Source organism: Salmo salar, chromosome 11 (assembly GCF_965601325.2).
Source record: "Salmo salar chromosome 11, fSalSal1, whole genome shotgun sequence".
NCBI classification, from domain to species: Eukaryota; Metazoa; Chordata; class Actinopteri; order Salmoniformes; family Salmonidae; genus Salmo; species Salmo salar.
This window is the reverse complement of record NC_138301.1, coordinates 19,129,512-19,154,866: the sequence shown is the minus strand read 5'-3', so window position 1 is coordinate 19,154,866 and position 25,355 is coordinate 19,129,512. Positions and strand designations below refer to the sequence as shown.

General features: G+C 44.4%; 1 protein-coding gene across 4 annotated transcripts in view; it reads left to right on the top strand.

Moving 5' to 3' along the window:
• LOC106562098 (myotubularin-related protein 13) overlaps positions 1 to 25,355 on the top strand; it is a 158,551-nt gene that overhangs the window by 53,400 nt on the left and 79,796 nt on the right. For all 4 annotated transcript variants that reach the window (XM_014126678.3, XM_014126677.3, XM_014126676.3 and 1 more), the window contains exons 3-4: positions 16,058 to 16,195; positions 24,938 to 25,060. In XM_014126678.3, the coding sequence (XP_013982153.2) occupies positions 16,058 to 16,195; positions 24,938 to 25,060 (261 nt within the window). The remainder of the gene's footprint in view (positions 1 to 16,057; positions 16,196 to 24,937; positions 25,061 to 25,355) is intronic.

Sequence of the window (25,355 nt, the reverse complement as noted above, 5' to 3'; positions counted from 1 at the left end):
ACCAGTCACATTGAGATTGAAAGGACTACATTGTAGCATAGCAGCTAACCAAAAAAAGGTATCAATAGAACCATGTTCTGCTCTCAAGGAGGCTTGTGACGTTGGTTGGTGAAGTCCATCGGTGTAAAGCTGGAAACTCTTCACAACACCATTTGACCCTTCTTAGCCCAATAAATGAAGCAGGCGGCACTTCATCAAAGGATCTGCTAAAGGCCCTGGCTTCCCAACACATCCCACACTTGGACACCTCACAACCATCACGCATTCTCCCTCTGACTCAGTCTTCATTTTGTTTTGGTTGAGTTTTAAGACCACCCTCCTCACCTCATGTGACGTGGAGGTTAAGGCAGGTACCTGCAGAGTGTTTGTTTGCAGTGACGTAACTGAACACTGCCCGAAAATGTTACTTCTAGACTGTGGTTGTTGTGCTGTGGGCGAGATGCTGACCAAGTAAACAATGGGAGTCCTGTCCAGCCCTGTCCGACTGACTCCCATGCTCCAGTCAGACTAAGCTGCTTCTCTATGGTGTCTCTGGCATACCTCGCCAGGCCTCTCCTCTGCTTTACTATCCTGCCGTTTATTCAGTTATGTAAGCTGGAGGTGTTGTTAGATATATAGATCCACATGGTGGATGTTTAGAGCTCCTCTCATTCCTCAGGATTCCAGCTAGTCTCTCATTGGACTCTCAACTAAAACAATACCCCATTACCTAAATCTCCACATTGACATTTTCTCTTTTGTGATGCTCTCTATCTCAATCAGAATGGAGAGAAATAACAGTACTTTCTCTGTATGCTGTAATAAGCAGTCCATCCAGGATTTAATTGGGATTTTCTGTTATATTACGGAAATTCTGACATTTTGCATGGCAATATGCAATAATTTTGTCCAATTTGGCCCGAAAATGCGCTGACGAGGGAAAAATTTGACGTGTGACTTGTTAGAATGTATGTGTTTTACAGGGCCAGCTATAGTAGTACGGGGCCCCTAGAGCATATTAGAGTTATGTGCCTTGTTAGCTTGAGTATTCGAACCAGCAACCTTTCGGTTACTGGCCCAACACTCTAACCGCTAGGATACCTGCCGCCCTTAGGAACCACATTATACGGTAAAAGTGCGGTGATTGGTTGAAATTGCAAGCCCTCCTTTGTACTTGGATAATATTGTGATAATTTGACCGTTTTATGAGGAAATAGTGTGGTGATTGCATAATATGCAAGGAATCATTAATTTTGCAACAAAAAAAGGACCACAGAATCACGGAATCCTGGAGGGACTGAATAAGACTTGGTTAGCTTTTAGTTAATGGTGAGGTATTTTCATGAAGGCTGCATAGCAGCTGCCTCTCTTGATTTATAGAAGTTGGATGCCTGTCAAAAATGAAGTGTTGACAACATGGTCATGTTTGTCTCCCAGTTCAGTGTTTTTCTAAAGAGATTGTGAGGATATAGTGTGCCTGCTATTTGGTCAGGTGGTGGGGTATGAACTCATTTTGGGGTTGGTTTCAGCTCTAGTACCTCAATATACAGCTGTAATGCAAGCCCATTGTGAAATATGTAAAAGCACTTTTAGCCCATATCATCGCAGTGCATTTGTTTCTTCTCAATTTAGGGATATGACATGTTATACAACAGCTTTTATCTGTTTGATATATTAAGTTAAATTAGCCTTGCGACGTGGGAGCCTGTCAATGCAGGAATGCAAGGTAAGAGTAATGTTCCTTCAAACACCAAAAAGATTGATAACACATTTTTCAAATGATCTTGCATACTTTCACTTCTGGACCAAAGACATCAGGCTGTGATTTCCTTTTGGATCCCTTACCTCAAAAGCTGTGAGTAGGCAGTCAATAGTGTAGGCTGTTTGGAGGCTTAGATACCACCCTTCACTTAAAGGAGATGGGCATTTCCATCAAAGTACCCATAGGCACAAAGTGAAGTTCATAGGAACATGTCAAATTAAAGCTACGAGTCTATTTTTGGTGAAATAAAGGTACTTAAAAAAATATATAATTTTCCATCATAGAAAATTGACTTAAGTGAAGGCTTTGATTTCTGGATAAACAGATGGAAAAGGGGTCTTAAACATCTACCAAAAAAAGCCTTAAGGTATCAGAAATGCATAAAAACACAATGTTGACGAAAAGCCCTGCCAACTAACGTCAACACCTTATATTTAGTTTTGGAGAAATTGTTTACCTTCTGTAAGTTTATGAAATATTCCCCCAAAAACCCACATATGTTTAAGATAGTTTCTAATTTCTCTCCCTCATGAGGGAGGATAATGAAAGTTTACAGAAGTAACAAGTAAAGGTAGACCTACCAATTGGTTATAGTGTTTTTACTGATAACAATTTTGTTTATGAGTTAAGTGATTAAAACTGGTAATGCCAAATTGATAACTGGATTACCAAAAAATCTAACTGAATTACTGCACCTGAATTGGCTACAATGGGAAATCCTAATAGTCACAACACAGTTGGGTCACATGCTACTGTTCTCCCTTCCACTGGCGTACTGTTATGTTCAGCTCATAACTGTTTTCTTTGTCTTTCTGTTGTCTGGTGGTTAAACAAAGAGTGTTATAACAGTCTTGACAACCCCTTCCTCTCTCTCACTCGCCATTTAATGTCAACTCTCTCAGCTCTTACTGACATCTACGCACGAGCCCCCTCTTTCCATTTACGGTGTAACTTCAATCATAGAATTCATAGAATAGACCCATCCCTTCAGACCACTGCAATTTAGCAGTGGTCATTTTAACTTCTAATTACTGCCACAATGATAACTGCCGGTCCACCCACCGTCGAATGTCAACTTAAATGGTCTATTCTATTATCCATATTTCTCTCGTTTCCATAGGTTTCCTATGAAGGACTGACAGTATAATTTTAAAACAACAGATTCCTATTCAAGTCAACATTTTCTGATCTGTGGACCTCCAACCATCTTTGAATGTTGAAATGTCCATTTTATTCCCAAATATGGCACCCAGAGTGGCCTGTATTCAAGAGCATGTTGTTTCTCAACCGATGGCGGGCACAACTCAAAAAGCTATAAATAGGGTCTAAGCCAGTGGTTCCCAACCTTTTTCGGTTACTGTACCACCAACTGAATTTTACTCTGCCCGGAATATCCCTCTACGCAGACGACACCATTCTGTATACTTCTGGCCCTTCTTTGGACACTGTGTTAACTAACCTCCAGACGAGCTTCAATGCCATACAACTCTCCTTCCGTGGCGTCCAACTGCTCTTAAACGCAAGTAAAACTAAATGCATGCTCTTCAACCGATCGCTGCCCACACCTGCCTGCCCGTCCATCATCACTAATCTGGACGGTTCTGATTTAGAGTATGTGGACAACTACAAATACCTAGGTGTCTGTTTAGACTGTAAACTCATCTTCCAGACTCGTATTAAGCATCTCCAATACAAAATTAAATCTAGAATCGGCTTCCTATTTCGCAACAAAGCCTCCTTCACTCATGCTGCCAAACATACCCTTGTCAAACTGACTATCCTACCGATCCTTGACTTGGCGATGTCATTTTACAAAATAGCCTCCAACACTCTACTCAGCAAATTGGATGCAGTCTATCACAGTGCCATCCGTTTTGTCACCAAAGCCCCATATACTACCCACCATTGCGACCTGTATGCTCTCGTTGGCTGGCCCTCGCTTCATATTCGTCACCAAACCCACTGGCTTCAGGTCATCTATAAGTCTTTGCTAGGTAAAGCTCCACCTTATATCAGCTCACTGGTCACCATAGCAGCACCCACCTGTAGCACGCACTCCAGCAGGTATATTTCACTGGTCACCCTCATTTCCTCCTTCGGCCACCTTTCCTTCCAGTTCTCTGCTGCCAATGACTGGAACGAACAGCAAAAATCACTGAAGCTGGAGACTCATATCTCCCTCACTAGCTTTAAGCACCAGCTGTCAGAGCAGCTCATAGATCACTGCACCTGTACATAGCCCATCCAACTACCTCATCCCCATACTGTTATCTATTTTATTTATTTTGCTCCTTTGCACCCCAGTATCTCTACTTGTACATTCATCTTCTGCATATCTATCACTCGTGTTTAATTGCTATATTGTAATTATTTCGCCACTATGGCCTATTTATTGCCTTACCTCTGTTATCCTACCTCATTTGCACCTACTGTATATAGACCTTTTCTATTGTATTATTGACTGTATGTTTGTTTATTCCGTGTGTAACTCTGTTGTTTGTGTTGCACTGCTTTGCTTTATCTTGGCCAGGTCGCAGTTGTAAATGAGAACTTGTTCTCAACTAGCCTACCTGGTTAAATAAAGGTGAAATAAAATAAATCGAGTATCCCCTCGTGCATTTTACCACTAACCCTATGGTCTCATGAGTCTCAAGGTACCCTCTGTGGATAGGCCAAGTACCCTCCAAGGGGTCCTAGTACCCCTGGTTGAGAACCACTGGTCAAAGCTACAACATATGCGAATATGAAGAAAAAAAACCCAGAGTATGCATTTTGTATTTTATTAAGATCCCCATTAGCTATTACCAAGGCAGCAGCTACTCTTCCCGGGGTCCAAAATAGATAATTTACATTTTTAATGATAAAAAATGACAAAATATGAAGAATTCCCAATAAATTATAAAATAGTATGATGAGTCTGTTTGTAAGCTTTTAAATTATATAAATCTCAACCGTTTATCATTTCCAGTGATGAAGATATGGATGAAAACCTGCCGTGTCTTTATTTTGTTCAGTAGAGATGAATTTGCCTTAATCTTTGTGTACTAATATTATATAAAGTCCTAATTAAATTGGTGCTAATTCATCACCTACTGTTAGTATCCGTGTATTAATCTACTATGCACATTTTCGCACGCTCTGTATTTCAAAGCCATATCAGATATCTTGATTGTAAAACAGGGCTTTGATCTCAATGATCGTTGAGAAATAGAACGTATACCTACAGAAAGCTAAGACTCTCTTTTCTTTTATATGGACAACTATTTGCATACAACGTCATTTTTAACCCTGCAATTTCATTTTGAAATGTTATACATCACGAGGGGCACACGAGGGAGGGAGAGAGAGTGAGAGGCTCGCTCATTACAGCAGCCAGCCCCAACGTAACGACAGGCAGGCACAGCGACAGGGTACACACTTTTATTACAGGAATCATGAGTATAATGCACTTTGCTATTTGACAAATTCATGGGTTTATCCGCCCCCAAAATAGGACGTTTTGTACGGATGGGGGAAAACATTTATACAGTAACATATTTTGGACAATATATCAATAATTTTGCCTCAACTTTGACTTCGCTAGGGAGTGTCAGCTAGCCCTAGTCAGCTGTACCTGCGCCTATAGCATTTTCTCCATCTTCTTTTTGAATAGGAGCCAACATGTTTTCAGCACTTTTAATTCCATGACTGATCAAAACAAGTTTTCTCATGCTCTCTCGTCTCTGCAGCAGACAAATAGTGAGCAATATGTTTGGAACCTTAAATCGCAATCAAATCACAGTATTGAATCGCAATACATATAGAACCGTGAGAATCGCAATACATATTATATCGGCACCTATCATGATAATATTGTATCGTGAGGTCCGTGGCAATTCCCAGCCCTAATGTTTTGAGGTGACCAGGTAGAATGTGCAACTTGCATCAGTGTGACCAATTCCATTTTTTTACTCACACAACCAAGTCAAAGGGTCGCAGTCTGAAGCCCTGCATATTGGACATTTGTGAAATTGAAGAACCAAGTGCCTGTCAGGTGTTCCCCACTGGGTTAAGGGGAATCTGATTCCTGTCAAAGTAGCAGCACTGTACATCCTGAGGTCTACATCTTCGTACAACTTTGCATTTGTTGTACTGTTCCAATGATCATGAGGTCTTACCTGGAAAGCCCATGTCAGTCTGTTTAACCATATCCTAGTAGCCTGATGGATATCATTTGAATGAACATTGCTGTAAGTACAGCGACGTCTTGTCATGGAAATAAAACATAGACACGTCTAAGATCAAACTATCTGACGTTCTCTGTTTGGTCTCTTGTTCTTGGCTGAAGATGTACTTTTCAGTGGAGAATTTGCACAGGACCAAGTTGATATGCCATTCTAAAATGGCAAGAGACTCCTTAAATATTAAGCAAAAAGTAACGATTTTTTTTCACTTCTATTTTTTTATTTATTTATTATTTTGTCTGGTCACTTTCGTGTGTAAGTCAACTAGCCTTTTTTTCATTAAAATGATCTGCATTTTAATGGCAGATTTTGTGCTAGCGATGGATTGGTATAATTTATTAGAATTTTCATTTTCCTATTTGCATAGCCTAATCCATCGGGGCAATGTTTAGTTTGTCTGAAAGGGTGTGATAGGTTCGTAGGGTCTCTCTGTGCAGACTTGCCTACTTTCCTCCTTCCCCACCTGGCTGCATGGGGAATTAATGAATTATGATGCAGGTTCTGTTTCCAGTTGACATTCATTGCCACTTGTTTGCCTCAATACTATAAACAGATTGATAGAAAGGTTGCCCCCCCCCCCCGCAATGATTACCAGTCCTCGTGCTGCTTGATAATCTGCCCCCTGAGTTTAAATCAAAGCGGAATTCATAGTGTACATAAGAGCAGAATGAATCTGGTCATGACTGTAAAACATTTGTGACACATTCTTTGAAGTCACCAACAGCAAAACAGTATTAATCTTCCTCTGCTTGTTTTGTTTTTAACAAAACTGTGTACATATGAAACACACATTCCTCCTTGGGGCCTGACTTCCTCTAATGAAGGAATTTGACCAGACTTGACCAGTCAACATTTGTTTCATTTCTCTTGTCTCCCCCCAAATCCCTGTTGTAATGTGGCACGTACTTCCGGGAAGGATGCTGGAGTTATCCAGACTGTTCTGTTGGTGCGGAGCGGGCAGTGGATGGGACAGTGACTAAGGTTAGCGCTACTGGGGGGGACCGGCATCTCTGGGTGTTATTGTTTCATGGTGTCAGGGTCTGAAACAGCATGCTTAGACTATCTGGGTCAGACTAGGACGCTATCTGGGTCAGACTAGGACGCTTGCCACGTCACAGTATTGCTGTCTCCTCCTGGCCAGTCCAGAGACCCAGGGAGAGGTGCTGGGCTGTGTGACCAAAGCTGACATGTCGCACGGCACGTTGTTCCTGTATGTTTGTAAAACTAAATACAACATTGCATTCCAGATACAGGATGTCTTCCAAGTCGGGGATAATAGAATCATGTGTTTGTCAGGAAGATGTTCATGAGTAATCAATGCTTTGGCTGCCAGCGAAACAAAAATCCCCAGGAAACGGCACTGGCAGTGGGCTGGAGTGCATGACAGCCTTGTCCATGATGAACACCACAGTGAGCTCATCAGGAAATGTGAATACTCAGGATACATGGAGCTAATATGTTGTAATCTGAAGACTTCCTTATTCTGGGAGCACATGGGTATGTTACACAGTTTAGCAGAACTAACCCCTCTGTTGGAGTAATTAGAATCACTCTTGCCTGCGTGCGCACACACCAAAAAACCACTGTTATTTCCTTGTTTTCCATAAAACGGAAATATACTCACAAGGACTTTATTCCAGCTCCAATGAATCAAAACAAGCCATTGAGCTGTGAGACCGTCCACCTCTCCGTCCGCCCTGGAACTGGAAAATGCATGGATAGGAGCCAGGAGGAGAGCCAGCCGCAGCTTTTGGCACAGGAGCACAGCTCAGAAGCCGCAGCCTCCTGTGACCTTCCCCTTCCTCACTGCCCATCTCCATGGTGGCTCTCCCCTGCCAGCCACCGCCTCTGTTTACGTGGAGCAGTGGAAATGTGCTGACTGCAAGACTAAAATGCCTGCGGGCATACCTGAGATTCCTCGCAGTGCTAAGAGATGTCCTCATTTGTCTGGAATGTCCGTTCTCTTGACATGATCCACCTGTAAATCGCGGTGTCTTGTCCTACACCTTCTGTCTGCCTCCACTCAGTATGAGAGGTTCACGGGCGAAACCACGACACCCAGACATTTTACTCAAACCATTCCCCTTGTCACAAGAGCTTCTTCGCAGTTACCATAGTTGGGTGAAGTTCACCAGTGGCACTGCAGAAGAGACCTATGTTTCACATTTTCCAGCCCAGTTTCGGGCTCCCTGTTGTCATAGCAGAAGCAGTCCACACTGACCTAGTGATTGAGGGCAGGGCAGGAGACATATTCGAGCTGGATTGATCCTGAGGATAGACCAAGGCCCATCAATGACAACTGCTTTAGCATGAGGTGCTAATCCCAGCTCTTGTGCCTAACCAGCTAACAGTGCTATATGATAGACGGCTATAAATGCTGTATTGTTGACTTATCTGAATTGCTGTGTTTAAGAGCAGCATGTCATGACAGTCATGTATTGCCATGAAAATGAAGTATGAAACGGCACCAGTCCTTGACCCTGTCTGTGAGGCCATGTCTTTCTCCAATGCCAGGTCATTGACCTCCCACAGCCCTCATCCTGTGTGGCGGGCAGAGTGCAGTACCATAGACCCAGAGCCCTGGATAGGCAGTCAGCTGGAAAACTAAAGGCCAGTGTCCCCTGTGTAATGCACTGCCATTGTGTTGGTATGTTTTTCCAGTGGCACTTTTCACACTATCAGGGATATAGCATAACACACAGACTCACTTTTGTCTTCCTGGTCTGGGGTGGTACAACAACAGTAGAAAGTGCTACTGGTCCGCATAACTCTGAGCCAATCATATGAAGTTTGGGGGGCCTCACTGTTTTTTCAGGTGAAAAACAAAAGCGGAGATATAAAAACAGGCAGAAGAAAGGCCACGGTTGGAGAGTGACTTAGTGACAGCGATAGGGAGAGAGGAGTGGGCCTGGGCCCGGCAGGAAGCACCTGTCCCTGGGCCATTATCACAGGGCTCCCAGGCAGGGGCTCCACAGGCTGACGCATAAGCACATTGTGTTTCTCTATGGCCCAGGACAAAGCTGTTTACCCTCTGCTGTGCCCTCATCAAACTCACTGTACTCTTCAAATGGGCCGACCTGTTGTTTTTGTAGTTGCTTTGCTTCGCACAACTGCGTAGAATACTGTTTTACTTACTGTAAACAGCACTGCACACACTAATAACTATATAATGATGAGTCAATTCTTCAAGTGCAGTAATGCTCTTGAAAGTTAACTATACACGTCACAAATGTGCTTGTCATGAATGTGTAACTCAGTGTGTTAATCAATATGTTACACACCAATGAATGGGGGCCTCAGGTCAGAGAGCAGGGTACAGCACAGGTCAGAGAGCAGGGTACAGCACAGGTCAGAGAGCAGGGTACAGCACAGGTCAGAGAGCAGGGTACAGCACAGGTCAGAGAGCAGGGTACAGCCATCTACGGGGTGGGTGTGTGGGATAGTGTGTGAGGATGCAGCACAACAATAGAGGTAGAGTAATGTCAGGTTTGGATTAAGATGGAAAAGCCAGGCTCTGCTCTTATCCCGCCGTCTTCTCTGAACTTACACTCCAACCGCTTGTCACATGTTGGAATGGCATGTAGTCCTACCCTTGTACCCAAGAAACACATGTTTGAAAGATCTTACTAAGGCGACCTTAGTTAACTAGGTTTATTAACCCACTTAACCAACTTTTCCTAAAATGAAACTCTAAATTCCATATCTGGTCACTAAAGTTCACCCCTTGGTTTGGGACACCGTTGAGTGTAGTGAATAGCATGTGAGTGCTCAAGGCGAGGTTTGAGAGGTTGCAGTGATTGGAGCAGAATTAAGCTGAAATTAAACTGACAGTAGATTGGTTTAAGAGAAGGAATGCCTAATCCTTTTTCTATTTGCGTTTTAATGCATCTCGGATTGAAATAAGTTGCATGTGGTGAACCAGCCGTATGTTTTTAATTTATTGTGTTTTAAAATAAATCCAAAGTATTCACCCCCAAGTGAAGAAATCTTCCCAGGAGACTTTGAATGTGAGGAACTCGGCAGAGCTGTTGGTATTTTCATATTATGCTAGCACAACAAATTACATTTTGCCCCCCCCCAATACACTTTGAGAAATGATTGAAATATGGACCCTGAAATTCTCCACGTTGTTTAAGTTTTAGACATCGACTTCCTGGCCCATTACCCTCTTCCCCATCTTCCTGGCCCATTACCCTCTTCCCCACCTTCCTGGCCCATTACCCTCTTCCCCACCTTCCTGGCCCATTACCCTCTTCCCCACCTTCCTGGCCCATTACCCTCTTCCCCACCTTCCTGGCCCATTACTCTCTTCCCCACCTTCCTGGCCCATTACTCTCTTCCCCACCTTCCTGGCCCATTACTCTCTTCCCCACCTTCCTGGCCCATTACCCTCTTCCCCACCTTCCTGGCCAATTACTCTCTTCCCCACCTTCCTGGCCCATTACCCTCTTCCCCACCTTCCTGGCCCATTACCCTGTTCCCCACCTTCCTGGCCCATTACCCTCTTCCCCACCTTCCTGGCCCATTACCCTCTTCCCCACCTTCCTGGCCCATTACCCTCTTCCCCACCTTCCTGGCCCATTACCCTCTTCCCCACCTTCCTGGCCCATTACTCTCTTCCCCACCTTCCTGGCCCATTACTCTCTTCCCCACCTTCCTGGCCCATTACTCTCTTCCCCACCTTCCTGGCCCATTACTCTCTTCCCCACCTTCCTGGCCCATTACCCTCTTCCCCACCTTCCTGGCCCATTACCCTCTTCCCCACCTTCCTGGCCCATTACCCTCTTCCCCACCTTCCTGGCCCATTACTCTCTTCCCCACCTTCCTGGCCCATTACCCTCTTCCCCACCTTCCTGGCCCATTACTCTCTTCCCCACCTTCCTGGCCCATTACCCTCTTCCCCACCTTCCTGGCCCATTACCCTCTTCCCCACCTTCCTGGCTCATTACTCTCTTCCCCACCTTCCTGGCCCATTACTCTCTTCCCCACCTTCCTGGCCCATTACTCTCTTCCCCACCTTCCTGGCCCATTACCCTCTTCCCCACCTTCCTGGCCCATTACTCTCTTCCCCACCTTCCTGGCCCATTACCCTCTTCCCCACCTTCCTGGCCCATTACCCTCTTCCCCACCTTCCTGGCCCATTACCCTCTTCCCCACCTTCCTGGCCCATTACCCTCTTCCCCACCTTCCTGGCCCATTACTCTCTTCCCCACCTTCCTGGCCTAAGCTATCTGTTGAATTATTGCGGTCCTTTATGGCCAGCTAAAAATATCCACCTCTAAAATGAACCGTATGTTCCGGGTTGAATAACAGATCTCAGGGAACCAGAGAGCTGTGGGGACGGAGGGAAATAAGGATGGATGTGAGATGCCAGCTGTGGGCGGTCGTCTGCTGTGTGATGGAGCTCTCCAGTCAAACCAGTTGGCCTACAGTACATCACAGGGCTGCCTGCGCTCTACTTTCCACTTTGCACTCTGGTACCTGTGGTGTAAAGCTGGCTAGCTTTGTTTTGTTGTTTGTGTCACGCTGACCCTGAAGATGTTCTCAGCAAGTGTTGTGTGTTTTTGTGTGTGTGCCTCCTGTTTGCTGGGCTTCCTCCTGGCCTCCTATGATTATAGCCTCCATCTCGGCTCAGCTCAAGACTTCCTACCATGTGGCTGCTCTGTGTGGCCCCGGCTGCTGGGGAAACTCAAATAGCCCTGGCACATGTTTGGAGTTCCGCTCTGTCCACTGTCCTGTCCATCCTCCAGAGTTGATAAAGCAGCAGAGTCTAGGCCGGCCAGGTTGCAGCCCGGTAATGATCCGCTCACCCCCATCCAACCCCGCCACCTCAGACACCACTTTCCTGCCAGTCATTGTCTTGTCTTCCTGAGAAACAGGCCCTTGAAGTGAAGCGGGAAGAGAGAGAGGAGGATAAGATGGACCTCGAAGATGGAGAGGGAGGGAGCAAGAGAGGGTAGCGTACACAACACTACACATCTGTTGCCGTGTTTTTGTCCTGACCACAAAGTCTTGGCAATCACTTTGCTTTCAGACTGTGTCAGCACTTCACTGGCATCGGTTGGATGCACTTTGTTTTGGAGACATGTTTTGTGTCCATGCAGCATTGCGGTATTACTGTTACTACTTTTGAGTAGGCACGTCTGAATGGGATGTTGTCCTTCATTACAAATACCTTGTTGCCTTGCAACCTATCCACTGAGCATGATTCACCTACCTAGTCAGCCACTCTTTTTGGATAATAGAACTTGATGTGTTTGGTCAACAAAGTATCCTCAAAGGCTTTAATTCAGATAGTCGGATCTCGATACCTGTTGCATTTGTGTAGTATTCTCATTCATCAGAACCGACCAGATAAACCTGGGTTAAATCTACTGCGACATACTGTAGAGAGAATGTTGTGTTGGAGAGATTCCACCCTGGGAATGCTCTTCATTCCTGTCGGAGGAGTTGGGAAAGTGTTTTCCCATCAACTTGTCCTTTTTCCACTTCCAGACAGACTTCCTTCTCTTTCACCCAGTTCAGTCTTGCATCACATTTGTTAATGCTCAGAAGGGAGGAGACATCTACATTTTATTACCGTACAGAGGAACTCTGATATTTGTTTGTTTGGCTATGTCATTTTGGAACTGATCAACTTAGGAAATCAAACTATGAAACCAGTATTTATTTTCTCAGAATTTGAGGTGTGGAGATGTTCCATTTCATACCATGTCATAAGCCTATATTAACTCCATTCCCCATTTTTCAACTGTAGCAACACCAGTAAAGGTTACATCAGATTTCTTTCTAGGGGAGTCTCCTTGTAAAGCCTGCCCAGTGTGACTGACGCTCTGGAGTTTCAGCCCCAGTGCCCGCAGCATAGCTGTTTGTTTGTCCCCTGTGCAGTTATTACAGCGGCATACAGTACATTTTCACAGTATTAGAATACAGCCCTGACCACAAACTAGGCTTCAATTCGGTGGGACTGTTCCCCATGCTTTTCTGTGCCGATTCTTAGCAGGTCAAGTTGCAGATCTAGTGTCGCTATCTGAGAGGGTGGACTAGGGGGGGAGCCATGCCACACAGAGCCACATGATGCAGGGAGCTCAGTCGGTGGCAGGGCAACAATGTGCAAAAGGACAAAGATCCCAGAGTCGGTTAGCCAATGAGTTCCATTGTCACTTGATTGTGGTCTAATTTGAGACCAGGGACTGTCCTCGCTGTAACTCAGCGTGTGTGTACGTGTCTGTACACCATGTGTGTATGTATATATATATATATATATATATATATACGCATGCTATGTCGGTGTGCGCGTGTAGTCGTGTACGTTTACTCCATGCGTATGTGTTTATTCTTGCACTGTATGTTTCTAGACAAGCCATGCACCTGTTGCACTGTATGTTTCTAGACAAGCCATGCACCTGTTGCACTGTATGTTTCTAGACAAGCCATGCACCTGTTGCACTGCAGTGAACATATTTAGCTTGATCTCTCCAACCAGTCTGCTGGTACTGTGTGTGTCCGTCACAGCTGGTGGCAGGCAGGGGCTCCCTGGAGCTGCTACCTGGAGTGGTGCCTAGAATCACTGCTCTGCTCCCTCTCAGTCACTGTGTGTGTGTCTGTCTGGCAGATAGGCCCTCACACAGCAGGAGAGACACGTTCAGGGCATGCTTGGAAGCACTTCCTACTATGGAATGATTGACAGTAGAGTAAGTTTTCAGCTCCTTTCTGTTAGACAGCTACTGGTCCTTGGACTTATTTTTGTTGTGTCTCTTATGCAAGTCATCCTCCTCCCTGTCCTCTAGTTAATATAATAATATAATGTAATATACAGTGCCATTAAGCAGGTGCTTTTATTCAAAGCGACTTAGTCATGCATGCATACGTTTTACCTGTGGTTGGTCCCGGGAATCAAACCCACTACCCTCATCTACTCTGCTTTTTCTTCAATTTCCCCCGTCTCCTCATTCCACCTCTCTCCACCCGTATGACTGGTGCTGATATTAGTGTATCAGGTTAGCATCTCCGTTGTTGTTGCGACTAAAGTCCCTGTCAGTCAACTCTTACTCAGTCTGTTGTTCCCTATTCAGACTTCCTAGTAAGTCTAGCTACTTGAGTCTAAGCTAATATTTACAGAGAGAGAAATCCTTCAAAACATGATTGCTCTCCAGTCAGTCACTGGCACGTGAAGAGGGATAGGATATCTTCATTGGTGTTAGGTAGTAGACTGTCTGGCTGTTATTCAGCCTACTAAAGGCACCGGGCACGTGGAGGGGAGGTAGAAATAAACTGTGGACCCAATGAAGTGTCTTTGAATCCAGTCCAGAGCCTCTCCTCAGACCTCCGTGGTAGTGTGAGCATAACAACTTTGCAGAAGTTACACACACACACACACACACACACACACACACACTCACACACGTCCTCTGCTTCCATCCCCCATTTTATCATATCTCTGCTTATCTCCCAAGGTATGCGGTCCGAAAGCTGTTTATCTCCTTTCCGACAGTGATTAATGACATATACTTTGAATATTTTTGGATGTGTTCACATTTATCTGCAATTGTCCTTGAGTCCTGTCTGGGCCCTGGCCCAGTATGTATGACACTCCCCCACAATGCAGCTTTTCCAGATTTCCTGCTGTCAATTGTGTCTGTTGGAGGATGGTGGCATCCTGGTTCAAGCCCCCGGGCTAGTCAAGCACAGCTCCCTCTCTTTCTCTCTCTTCCTCTCTCTCTCATCCTGTCTTACACCATCCACTCACCCACCTTCTCTTTTCATTTTATTTTCTCTCTGTCCATCCATCTATCCATCCTCTCTTCCCCCCCTGCTCCTCTCTCCTCTCCCTCTGTCAGTCCAATGTTCTCCCAGTGAAACGCCTGAGGAGCAGTCTAAATACTGTCCCACAGCCAGGCCAGCTCAGCCTCCAGCACAAACACACAAGATATACTCACTCTGGCTGCCTGCCTGCCTCTCACATGCTGCTCTCCACACTCCATCCTCATCATTTCTCTGTTTTTCTCCTAGGCCTGCATGGGTTTTATCCTCACACATCTCTCTCTTCTATCCCTCTGCACTCCTCTTCTTTCAGTCTTTGTATATTTTTCTCTCTCTCTCTCTCTCTCTCTCTCTCTCTCTCTCTCTCTCTCTCTCTCTCTCTCTCTCTCTCTCTCTCTCTCTCTCTCTCTCTCTCTCTCTCTCTCTCTCCCCCTCTCCGTCCCCTCTCCCTTTCTCTTGCTTACCAGTACTTCATGTTCCCATTAGATTACATATATTTTCTGCTGTGTCATTTCTAATGTTTATAAATCAAGATGAGATGATTCAGTAGTAGAGTAAAAGTTAAAACAACATGATCCCTAAGTGATACGTTTTATCCCAGAAAAAGGAAGAAGTGGTGCATTTTTTTATGACATGGGGTTTTATGTCAATTAGTCATTATCTTGTTTATGTTTTAATGATAACATGGGATTTCCTGCTTGAACAACCAGAGTTGGCCTAAATATCCACTATTACATTCTTCATGTTAATCCCAGTGTTATCCAATACAATCCTGCTTTTGTCATGTTCATCTTATCCTAAACGTTTTTATGCTTATCCAACTGAGTACAAAGCAGCCTACTGTCTCACAGTAAAAGTCAGTACTTTTGGTTTCAGTACCTTTTCACGTACTTTTCTTTGTGCCTAGAACAAGGCTGATTTCAAATACCTCTGACGAGCAGTGAGGAACGTGAACGTGTGCATTTCCCGCTCTGTGGTTAAAGGATTCAGCAGTAGTACTACTGCACTGAAACAGGACATCCTGTGCATCCTTTCCACAATGGCGTCAATGGCCCCCTAACTAACGTAATACCTTCCTATTCACACTGAAGGGTTTCCAGCAGCGGCTCTCGTGGGGTCACGGGCTAGAATACGGGCTCTGCTCTCAACACAACAACACTGGCTTCCAGTAACCACTCTGGAAAAGCCACATGGTGTCTTGTACTCTGCCTGCCCTGTACTCTGCCTGTGCCCATTTCATCTGCACCCTGAGGGCAGACTGTGTTCCTGTTTAGAGTTCCAGTACAGGTGCTCATGTATAATGGTGTGTTATACTTTGTGTTTTTTCCAGTTCTGCCAGCCAGGAGGATGGAGGCTGTCCCGAGAGAGGAAAGCTCCCACCTTCTTCACGGTGGTGTTGACGGACATCGATTCAGACAGACACTACTGCTCCTGCCTCACCTTCTACGAGGCAGAGGTCAACCTACAGGTGAGATGGCCTGTTGTACTCCTCAACCCCAACCCAACCCCCCTACATACATAACTTGGTGTTATATCCAAAGCCACTTACAAGGGCATTATGTAAAATATTATAGCAAATCTAATGTATATCTGTTACAGCTTACCCATAGTTGCCCTATTCAAAGCAATCAGTTATACCGTGCCTTGCAAAAGTATTCATCCCCCTTGGCATTTTTCCTATTTTGTTGTATTACAACCTGTAATTTAAATGGATTTTTATTTGGATTTCATGTAATGGACATACACAAAATAGTCAAATTTGGTGAAGTGAAATAAAAAAAATAATAACTTGTTTCAAAAAATTATAAAAAATTAAAAACTGAAAAGTGGTGCATGCATATGTATTCCCTTTGCTATGAAGCCCCTAAATAAGATCTGGTGCCATCAATTGCCTTCATAAGTCACATAATTAGTTACATAAAGTCCACCTGTGTGCAATCTAAGTGTCACATGATCTGTCACATGATCTCAGTATACATACACCTGTTCTGAAAGGCCCCAGAGTCTGCAATACCACTAAGCAAGGGGTACCACCAAGCAAGTGGCACCATGAAGACCAAGGAGCTCTCCATATAGGTCAGGGACAAAGTTGTGGACAAGTACAGATCAGGGTTGGGTTATAAAAAAATATCTGAAACTTTGAACATCCCACAGAGCACCATTAAATCCATTATTAAAAAAATGGAAAGAATATGGCACCACAACAAACCTGCCAAGAGAGGGCCGCCCACCAAAACTCACGGACCAGGTAAGGAGGGCATTAATCAGAGAGGCAACAAAGAGACCAAAGATAACCCTGAAGGAGCTGCAAAGCTCCACAGCGGAGATTGGATTATCTGTCCATATGACCACTTTAAGCCGTATACTCCACAGAGCTGGGCTTTATGGAAGAGTGGCCAGAAAAAAAGCCATTGCTTAAAGAAAAAAATAAGCAAACACGTTTGGTGTTCGCGAAAAGGAAGAATGTACTCTAGTCAGATGAGACTAAAATTGAGGTTTTTGGCCATCAAGGAAAACGGTATGTCTGGCGCAAACCCAACACCTCTCATCACCCCGAGAACGCCATCCCCCGTGAAACATGGTGGTGGCAGCATTATGCTGTGGGGTTGTTTTTCATCGGCAGGGACTGGGAAACTGGTCAGAATTGAAGGAATGATGGATGGCGCTAAATACAGGGAAATTCTTGAGGGAAACCTGTTTTGGTCTTCCAGAGATTTGAGACTGGGACAGAGGTTCACCTTCCAGCAGGACAATGACACTAAGCATACTGCTAAAGCAACACTTGAGTGGTTTAAGGGGAAACATTGAAATGTCTTTGAATGGCCTAGTTAAAGCCCAGACCTTAATCCAATTTGAGAATCTATGGTATGAGTTAAAGTTTGTTGTGCACCAGCGGAACCCATCCAACTTGAAGGATCTGGAGCAGTTTTGCCTTGAAGAATGGGCAAAAATCCCAGTGGCTAGATGTGCCAAGCTTATCGAGACATACCCCAAGAAACCTGCAGCTGTAATTGCTGCAAAAGGTGGCTCTACAAAGTATTGACTTTGGGGGGGTGAATAGTTATGCACATCAAGTTTTCTGGGTTTTTTTGGTCTTGTTTCACTAGAAAAAATATTTTGCAAAATCTATTTTAATTCCAGGTTGTAAGGCAACAAAATAGGGAAAATGCCAAAGGGTGTGAATACTTTCGCAAGCCACTGTACGAATGGTTTGACATTTGGTGTTTTTTCATACCTTTAATACACTTACACACATGCTGAATAGGACTACGTCCTGCAGGTCCTGGGTTTAGGCTCTGGGTCATAAGGGCAAAATAAGTGAACAACGGTATAGTAGATACTGCCTCGGCTGGCAGCATGATGCCACTCTTGATAAGCTGCACAGAGTTATGTCCGTTCATTTCTTTATCATTTCCAGCTACACTCTCTCCCTGGATGAATACTTGATTCCGAGCATCCAGCGGGGGCTATTTGTTAATTCTTGGGAATTGTTTTGTTTTTCATTGTGTTGTAATTGTTTTGTTTTTGACATGTTTTCTTGCATGGCACATTTTTGTACTATTAGGAATGTGTCACGGCATGATGTGTTCCAGAACCCACTAAAGTGGGAAAATAACACCATTCTGGATGAATTGAGATGAAGTGAACAACACTTCACATACTGAAGGGTTTTGGTGTGATGGGACAAAACACGTATCCAATGAGCTGACATCTCATCCCCGCTAGCACTGGTTCTTGGATGCACCCATCCTCATATGAATTCACTTCTGTCTTTGATGTTTTTTCTTCTGCACAAGTTCACAAACCCCTGAAATAAACTGTTGCAACGACCGCAATCCTCTCAAGGTTTGCCCTGATACATTACACAGAATGCCTGGCAGGATGTCTAATTGTGTTTAAGAATATGACTCCTTACAATGGCCTGACATCACCCTCCAGACGGTCTCTGAAGTGCTGCGTTTTGTCACAAGAACAGGACATGTCCCCTGCCTCTTATAAAACACATGACAGCCATGGCCATTAGTCATATTCATTCAAGTCAATGACCTTTAATTCATTGAAATCTTACATTCTTTGAAAGGCCCCATTCAATCAGGTGGAATTCTTCTGACCATTAGTCATGTTAATTCAAGGAGTCTTATGAAAAAGGGAATTGAAATCTGATCATATCCTCTTACATAAATTCAGTTGGAATTCTAACCTTTATTAACTGCGTGGTCATGACATGTCACATTCTGATGTGATGATTCCGTTTACATGAATGATCAGACTCAACATCCTAAAATGTTGATGAGTTTAACATTAGTTTACTATTACACAGTGTACTGTATGAATCAGACCAATTTACACAAACATCCCTTGTTGTGCCTGGATGCAGAACCACTGATTTTCCATGTGGGTTTCAAACAAAGCCTTGGCCTGACAAGGTATAAACCACCACGTCCTTCATTAAATACACGGGATAATGGCTAGGTTAGCTGCGACTGGGTCTCTAGCCAGGCCTGGTTTATGCCTGGACTGGAAGGTCACGTCACCGGCCCTGCAATAGTCTGACTAATTCCCCTGTCAGGCGCTGTTCAGTGATTTCCTGCAGCTGTCCACTCTGCTCCCACCCCCCGGAGGACTCTGGACCCTCTCCTCCGTGACCAGATTTAATCCTCCCTTATTTATTTCCTGTCCTCCTCACACGCCGGCCAGTCTACTGAGGGAGAAGAGGCGAAGGCCACCCGTAACGATCAGTGCAGTGTCATTGCAGACTTTAATACAGGATCGTTAGAGGTCTTGATTACAGGGCTAACTGTGGCCGGTCACCTCACTGCCTCTTCATCATGGCCCCACCTCTATGTTTTGGTATGATTTCTTTCCAGGAACTGTTCCCAGACCCCTTTATGCGTTTGGTAATGGCTTGGATAAGGATAAGAGTTTGGATCACACACTAGACAGATGTAGGGCTGGTTTCTCACTGTGTAAGTGACTGTTGCTGTATCTTATGGTTTAGGGACCAGCTTGATACAGTATACCACCCAATGCAAAAGTTTGCACCAGAGCCAGGACCGATGTTCTCAATATTCATATTTACACTGTTAACAAGGTTAGCAAGATGGTTAAGTAGTTTGAGGTAGTGTTGCACGGTATACCGGTATCACGGTAATACCACAGTACCAAAACATCATGATGCCAACATTTTAGAATACCGTACTACCGTTTCATATGATACTACAAAAATGATTAAATATTTAAAGTCAGTTTTGTTTAGACATTCAGTTGAATTTATGCAACGCTAGTCTCTTGTATGCGCAGGTGCAGTAATGTCCACTTCATGTGCACATCATCTGTGGCAGCTGTAATCAGCCAGCCACATCCCCTTCCAGCCGTCACTCACCTGCTTCTCTCCTCTCCGTCCATTCTTCCTGCTCATCTATTCCTCTGTCAGTTTTTTAAAATATACTGCTCAAAAAAATAAAGGGAACACTTAAACAACACATCCAAGATCTGAATGAAAGAAATAATCTTCTTAAATACTTTTTTCTTTACATAGTTGAATGTGCTGACAACAAAATCACACAGAATTAATCAATGGAAATCCAATTTATCAACCCATGGAGGTCTGGATTTGGAGTCACACTCAAAATTAAAGTGGAATACCACACTACAGGCTGATCCAACTTTGATGTAATGTCCTTAAAACAAGTCAAAATGAGGCTCAGTAGGGTGTGTGGCCTCCACGTGCCTGTATGACCTCCCCACAACGCCTGGGCATGCTCCTGATGAGGTGGCGGATGGTCTCCTGAGGGATCTCCTCCCAGACCTGGACTAAAGCATCCGCCAACTCCTGGACAGTCTGTGGTGCAACGTGGCGTTGGTGGATGGAGCGAGACATGATGTCCTAGATGTGCTCAATTGGATTCAGGTCTGGGAACGGGCGGGCCAGTCCATAGCATCAATGCCTTCCTCTTGCAGGAACTGCTGACACACTCCAGCCACATGAGGTCTAGCATTGTCTTGCATTAGGAGGAACCCAGGGCCAACCACACCAGCATATGGTCTCACAAGGGGTCTGAGGATCTCATCTCGGTACCTAATGGCAGTCAGGCTACCTCTGGCGAGCACATGGAGGGCTGTGCGGCCCCCCAAAGAAATGCCACCCTACACCATGACTGACCCACCGCCAAACCGGTCATGCTGGAGGACGTTGCAGGCAGCAGAACGTTCTCCACGGCGTCTCCAGACTCTGTCACGTCTGTCACGTGCTCAGTGTGAACCTGCTTTCATCTGTGAAGAGAACAGGGCGCCAGTGGCGAATTTGCCAATCTTGGTGTTCTCTGGCAAATGCCAAACGTCCTGCATGGTGTTGGGCTGTAAGCACAACCCCCATCTGTGGACGTCGGGCCCTCATACCACCCACATGGAGTCTGTTTCTGACCGTTTGAGCAGACACATGCACATTTGTGGCCTGCTGGAGATCATTTTGCAGGGCTCTGGCAGTGCTCCTCCTGCTCCTCCTTGCACAAAGGCGGAGGTAGCGGTCCTGCTGCTGGGTTGTTGCCCTCCTACGGCCTCCTCCACGTCTCCTGATGTACTGGCCTGTCTCCTGGTAGCGCCTCCATGCTCTGGACACTACGCTGACAGACTCAGCAAACCTTCTTGCCACAGCTCGTATTGATGTGCCATCCTGGATGAGCTGCACTACCTGAGCCACTTGTGTGGGTTGTAGACTCCGTCTCATGCTACCACTAGAGTGAAAGCACTGCCAGCATTCAAAAGTGACCACAACATCAGCCAGAAAGCATAGGAACTGAGAAGTGGTCTGTGGTCCCCACCTGCAGAACCACTCCTTTATTGGGGGTGTCTTGCTAATTGCCTATAATTTCCACCTGTTGTCTTCCATTTGCACAACAGCATGTGAAATTTATTGTCAATCAGTGTTGCTTCCTAAGTGGACAGTTTGATTTCACAGAAGTGTGATTGACTTGGAGTTACATTGTGTTGTTTAAGTGTTCCAATATTTCTTTGAGCAGTGTATAATTTAGCTTTGATGGCGAGGGGGGGGGATGCAGACCCTGATCACTCTGCTGTTGTTACATGTACAGTAGAGAAGAGCACAGGCCCGTCTGATAGGCTTTGAAAGTTCACTGTCACGCAGCAGTAACACGAGAGTAAAAACAGCGTTGTAACAGTCGTGTTTGCAGTTTTACAGCAAAGAAAACGGCTCTTACCAGACCTACCTTTTTTCCTTCCTGCACTATTTTGCGCTCATTTCATGTAATTTCACAGACCATATCGCAGGCTTTTTTAAACTAATCCCAGGCCGCTAATTATTGTTTTGATGACAATGTTTTTCAGTCATATTACCTAGCTAGCTAACAACCTGGTAACTTGACAGTAGGTCTAGGCAAATTTGATTGGGCCAGGAAGAAAGGTAAAGGGTCTGCTACTCATGGGATGTGCTTCAAAGGTAGGATTCATATCTCTTTCTGGTGCTCCTTACATTCTGTTTTGGTGCCTAACGTTTTTAAAGTGTGGAGCAGTGTGTATGTGTTTGTGGGAGAGAGAGAGTGGTGTGTTTGAGGGAGACGGAGAGAGTAGTGTGTACGTGTTTGTGGGAGAGCGAGAGTTGTGGTGAGTGTGTGTTTATGAGGGAGAGAGAGCAGTGTGTTTGTGGGAAAGAGTGGTGTGTGTGTTTTATGAGGGAGACAGAGAGAACAGGGTGTACATGTGTGTGGGAAAGAGAGAGAGTGGTGTGTGTTTTATGAGGGACACTGAGAGAGTGTGCGAGGGAGGGAGTGTGTGTGTCTTGTGTGTTAACTGAAGAGTAAAGGTTTTATGCAGTGTTTTCCCCTTACTGCCACAATGACATGCAGATCATTATGCATGTATATTTCTTCCTCCCATATCACAGCTAGACCTTTGCAAATATGAGCAACTTAGTCATTCTATGCGGTAGACAGAGAACAGTGTGAAGTTAAATTCCATATTTGTTTAATTGAGTAGAAGTGTGAATATCAGTGATAGGTTTTTGTGTAGCGCGCGCATAACGTTTACAAAACGGGAAGAATTGTCGGGGGATGGGGCGAACAGGACGCAAGGGCAATCAGAATTCTCTGTGCTATTGTGATACTTGGCCTGGTATCTTATCGTTAGTAACATGTTGGTATCGTGATACTTGGCCTGGTATCTTATCGTTAGTAACATGTTGGTATCGTGATACTTGGCCTGGTATCTTATCGTTAGTAACATGTTGGTATCGTGATACTTGGCCTGGTATCTTATCGTTAGTAACATGTTGGTATCGTGACAACACTAGTTTGAGGTGCATCGTGTTTTGTCAAATACACCTAACTTGGATAGTACTGTATATTGGGCCTAGTCTGCAAAGCATTTTACTGAGAAGGGCACACATGGTTTTCGTAGACCCTTGTAAGCCAGCATATATTTTATTTATTTATGTGGGCCTTACCTTAAACCAGCGTGGCTTTATTCTATGTGATTGGATTCGAGAGGCAGAAATGTATTTTCGCCGATAATTGAACCAAATCCTCAGGATGCTGTAGAAATGTGTTTCCCATCTGACGGGATATTTAGATCCTGTGTCCCCTGCTTGGAGCATGCCAGAGCTCTTGTGGCATGTTTTCATTGTCTGAAGGAATATATGTGATTCTGATAAAGGGTTTAGCCAGGAACGAGCCCTGTGAGGCTGCTATGCTGCTATCTCTGTAAACTGATAGGACTGACGGCTCCTGGTATGGGACAATTGGAACCAGATTGAGACGAGACCACTGAGACTTGACCTCTGTGTCCCTGTGGAGCACTTTGGGAAGGAGTGGGAGGTATCTTTGTTCAAATCATTCACCTTAATGACTTAGCCCATATGCTGTTAGTTTAACATGATCACTCAATTGCTATTTATGGTACATTACACCATGTCCTTCGAACCCAAATGTCTGCATCGAATTGTAGCTATGTTTTGAATGAATATCCTACAGGTAGGCCTAGGTCTATCTCTAGTGTGTTTACTGGATCAGAGATATCAGAGGTCGAGCAGCTTTTGCTTTAATTATCTTCGGTTCTCTATTATTATGGGGAAAAAACATAGTTGAATACTTAGAATTCAGGCTTCAGGGGTTTTTTTTACAGCTATTTCTATACTGATTACATCTTGTGACTCCGTTTTGTAGGACATTTCATTTGAATTTCAAACCTCCAGCTCTGGGTTTGGAGCCGTAGTTTTCAATAATCTCCAAACCACAGAAGATTATTCCTCAACTCAGGGAACCAAAGTAATGACGTTGTAGTCTTTAAAATAAATACCCTATTTTCTGAAGAAACAACTGAACAGATGAGAAAGCACTATGGGTAAATTCCAGACTGGACATAGCCTATTCATACTCTGTTATTAGTGTTTTCACAACTATTTTAGTAAACTGAGTAATGTGACTTGATGCATAGGTGACTTGATTTCTTATACTGTACATCTCACTGCTGATTTATGTTTGGCCTTTTGTCAGTATGTGACTCTGGAGGGGAAATGACACTCCTCTCTTAAGCTCCTGGGTTTCGTTCAAACGGTCTCCATGAAAATAATGTTTTATGATTAATTTTTTGTGGTTAGTAATCTTTTTATGAACCCCATGGTGATTTGAAGAAAATCCTCTTTGCTCTTTCAACTCCTCAACTGTGATGAGTATCTGTTTTACTGGGTACTACACATTGGAGAGGATTTTTTACAACTCAAATCTGTATCCCATTGCAGAGGAAACACCAGGATTTTGAGTTTTTTTTGTGCATGAAAATGCCTCCGTAGTACTGCGTTTGTCTGTCAGCCTGAGGATACTTTTTTCCGTACTGTGTTCTTTTGACGGATAAGTAATGTAGCATTATCACTTTGAATAGTACTCGTACTGTGTGCACTGTACTCTGTGCCTGCATCAATCAGAATTATCGAGCAGGGGGTGGCACTTGCATGTTTCCAAAAATAGGCTACAGTATGTGATGTACTGTAGAATGTACACACTGTGGTTTGACCTGGAAGTAGATAACACTCGAGCCACCCTCAGCGGGTCAGCAGAAAAGCTTCAGGTTTTTTCCATCCCCGTTCAGGCGTTTCTTTTATGCCTGCTATGTGCGGTTACCCTGCACGGGCTCTTAACTCACCCCCATATCACTGTTGAACTCTCCCATTTGAATAACTTCTTCTGTTTTGCTGTTTCAGGGAACAAAGACCACCGATGCAGATGAGGATGAGGAAGAGGATGGCTTGATCCAGCCCGCTCAAGTCTTTGCACCAAAAAGTCTCATTCTGGTCTCCAGGCTGGATTATCCTGAAATATTCCGGGTAACATGATAACATCTGATTAATTCCTGACTAAAATAGGTTCCTTTCAAAATGTCAGATGACCATGCATAGTGGTCATTTCAGTTTTTGCGCGTTTATTTGCGATCTATAGTTCACCTGGCCAGGAACATTCTTGGTCCTATTCATGAGGTTCGTGACTGTTCACTTTACTTATCTCTGCCTAATTAGCATTGGCATGATAAACAGTAGTCGATGCACTAATTTCTGCACTATCGATTGTCTCATGATGGTGATAGAATGCATCATGTTGGATCCTGTGTGCGTAGAATGAAGA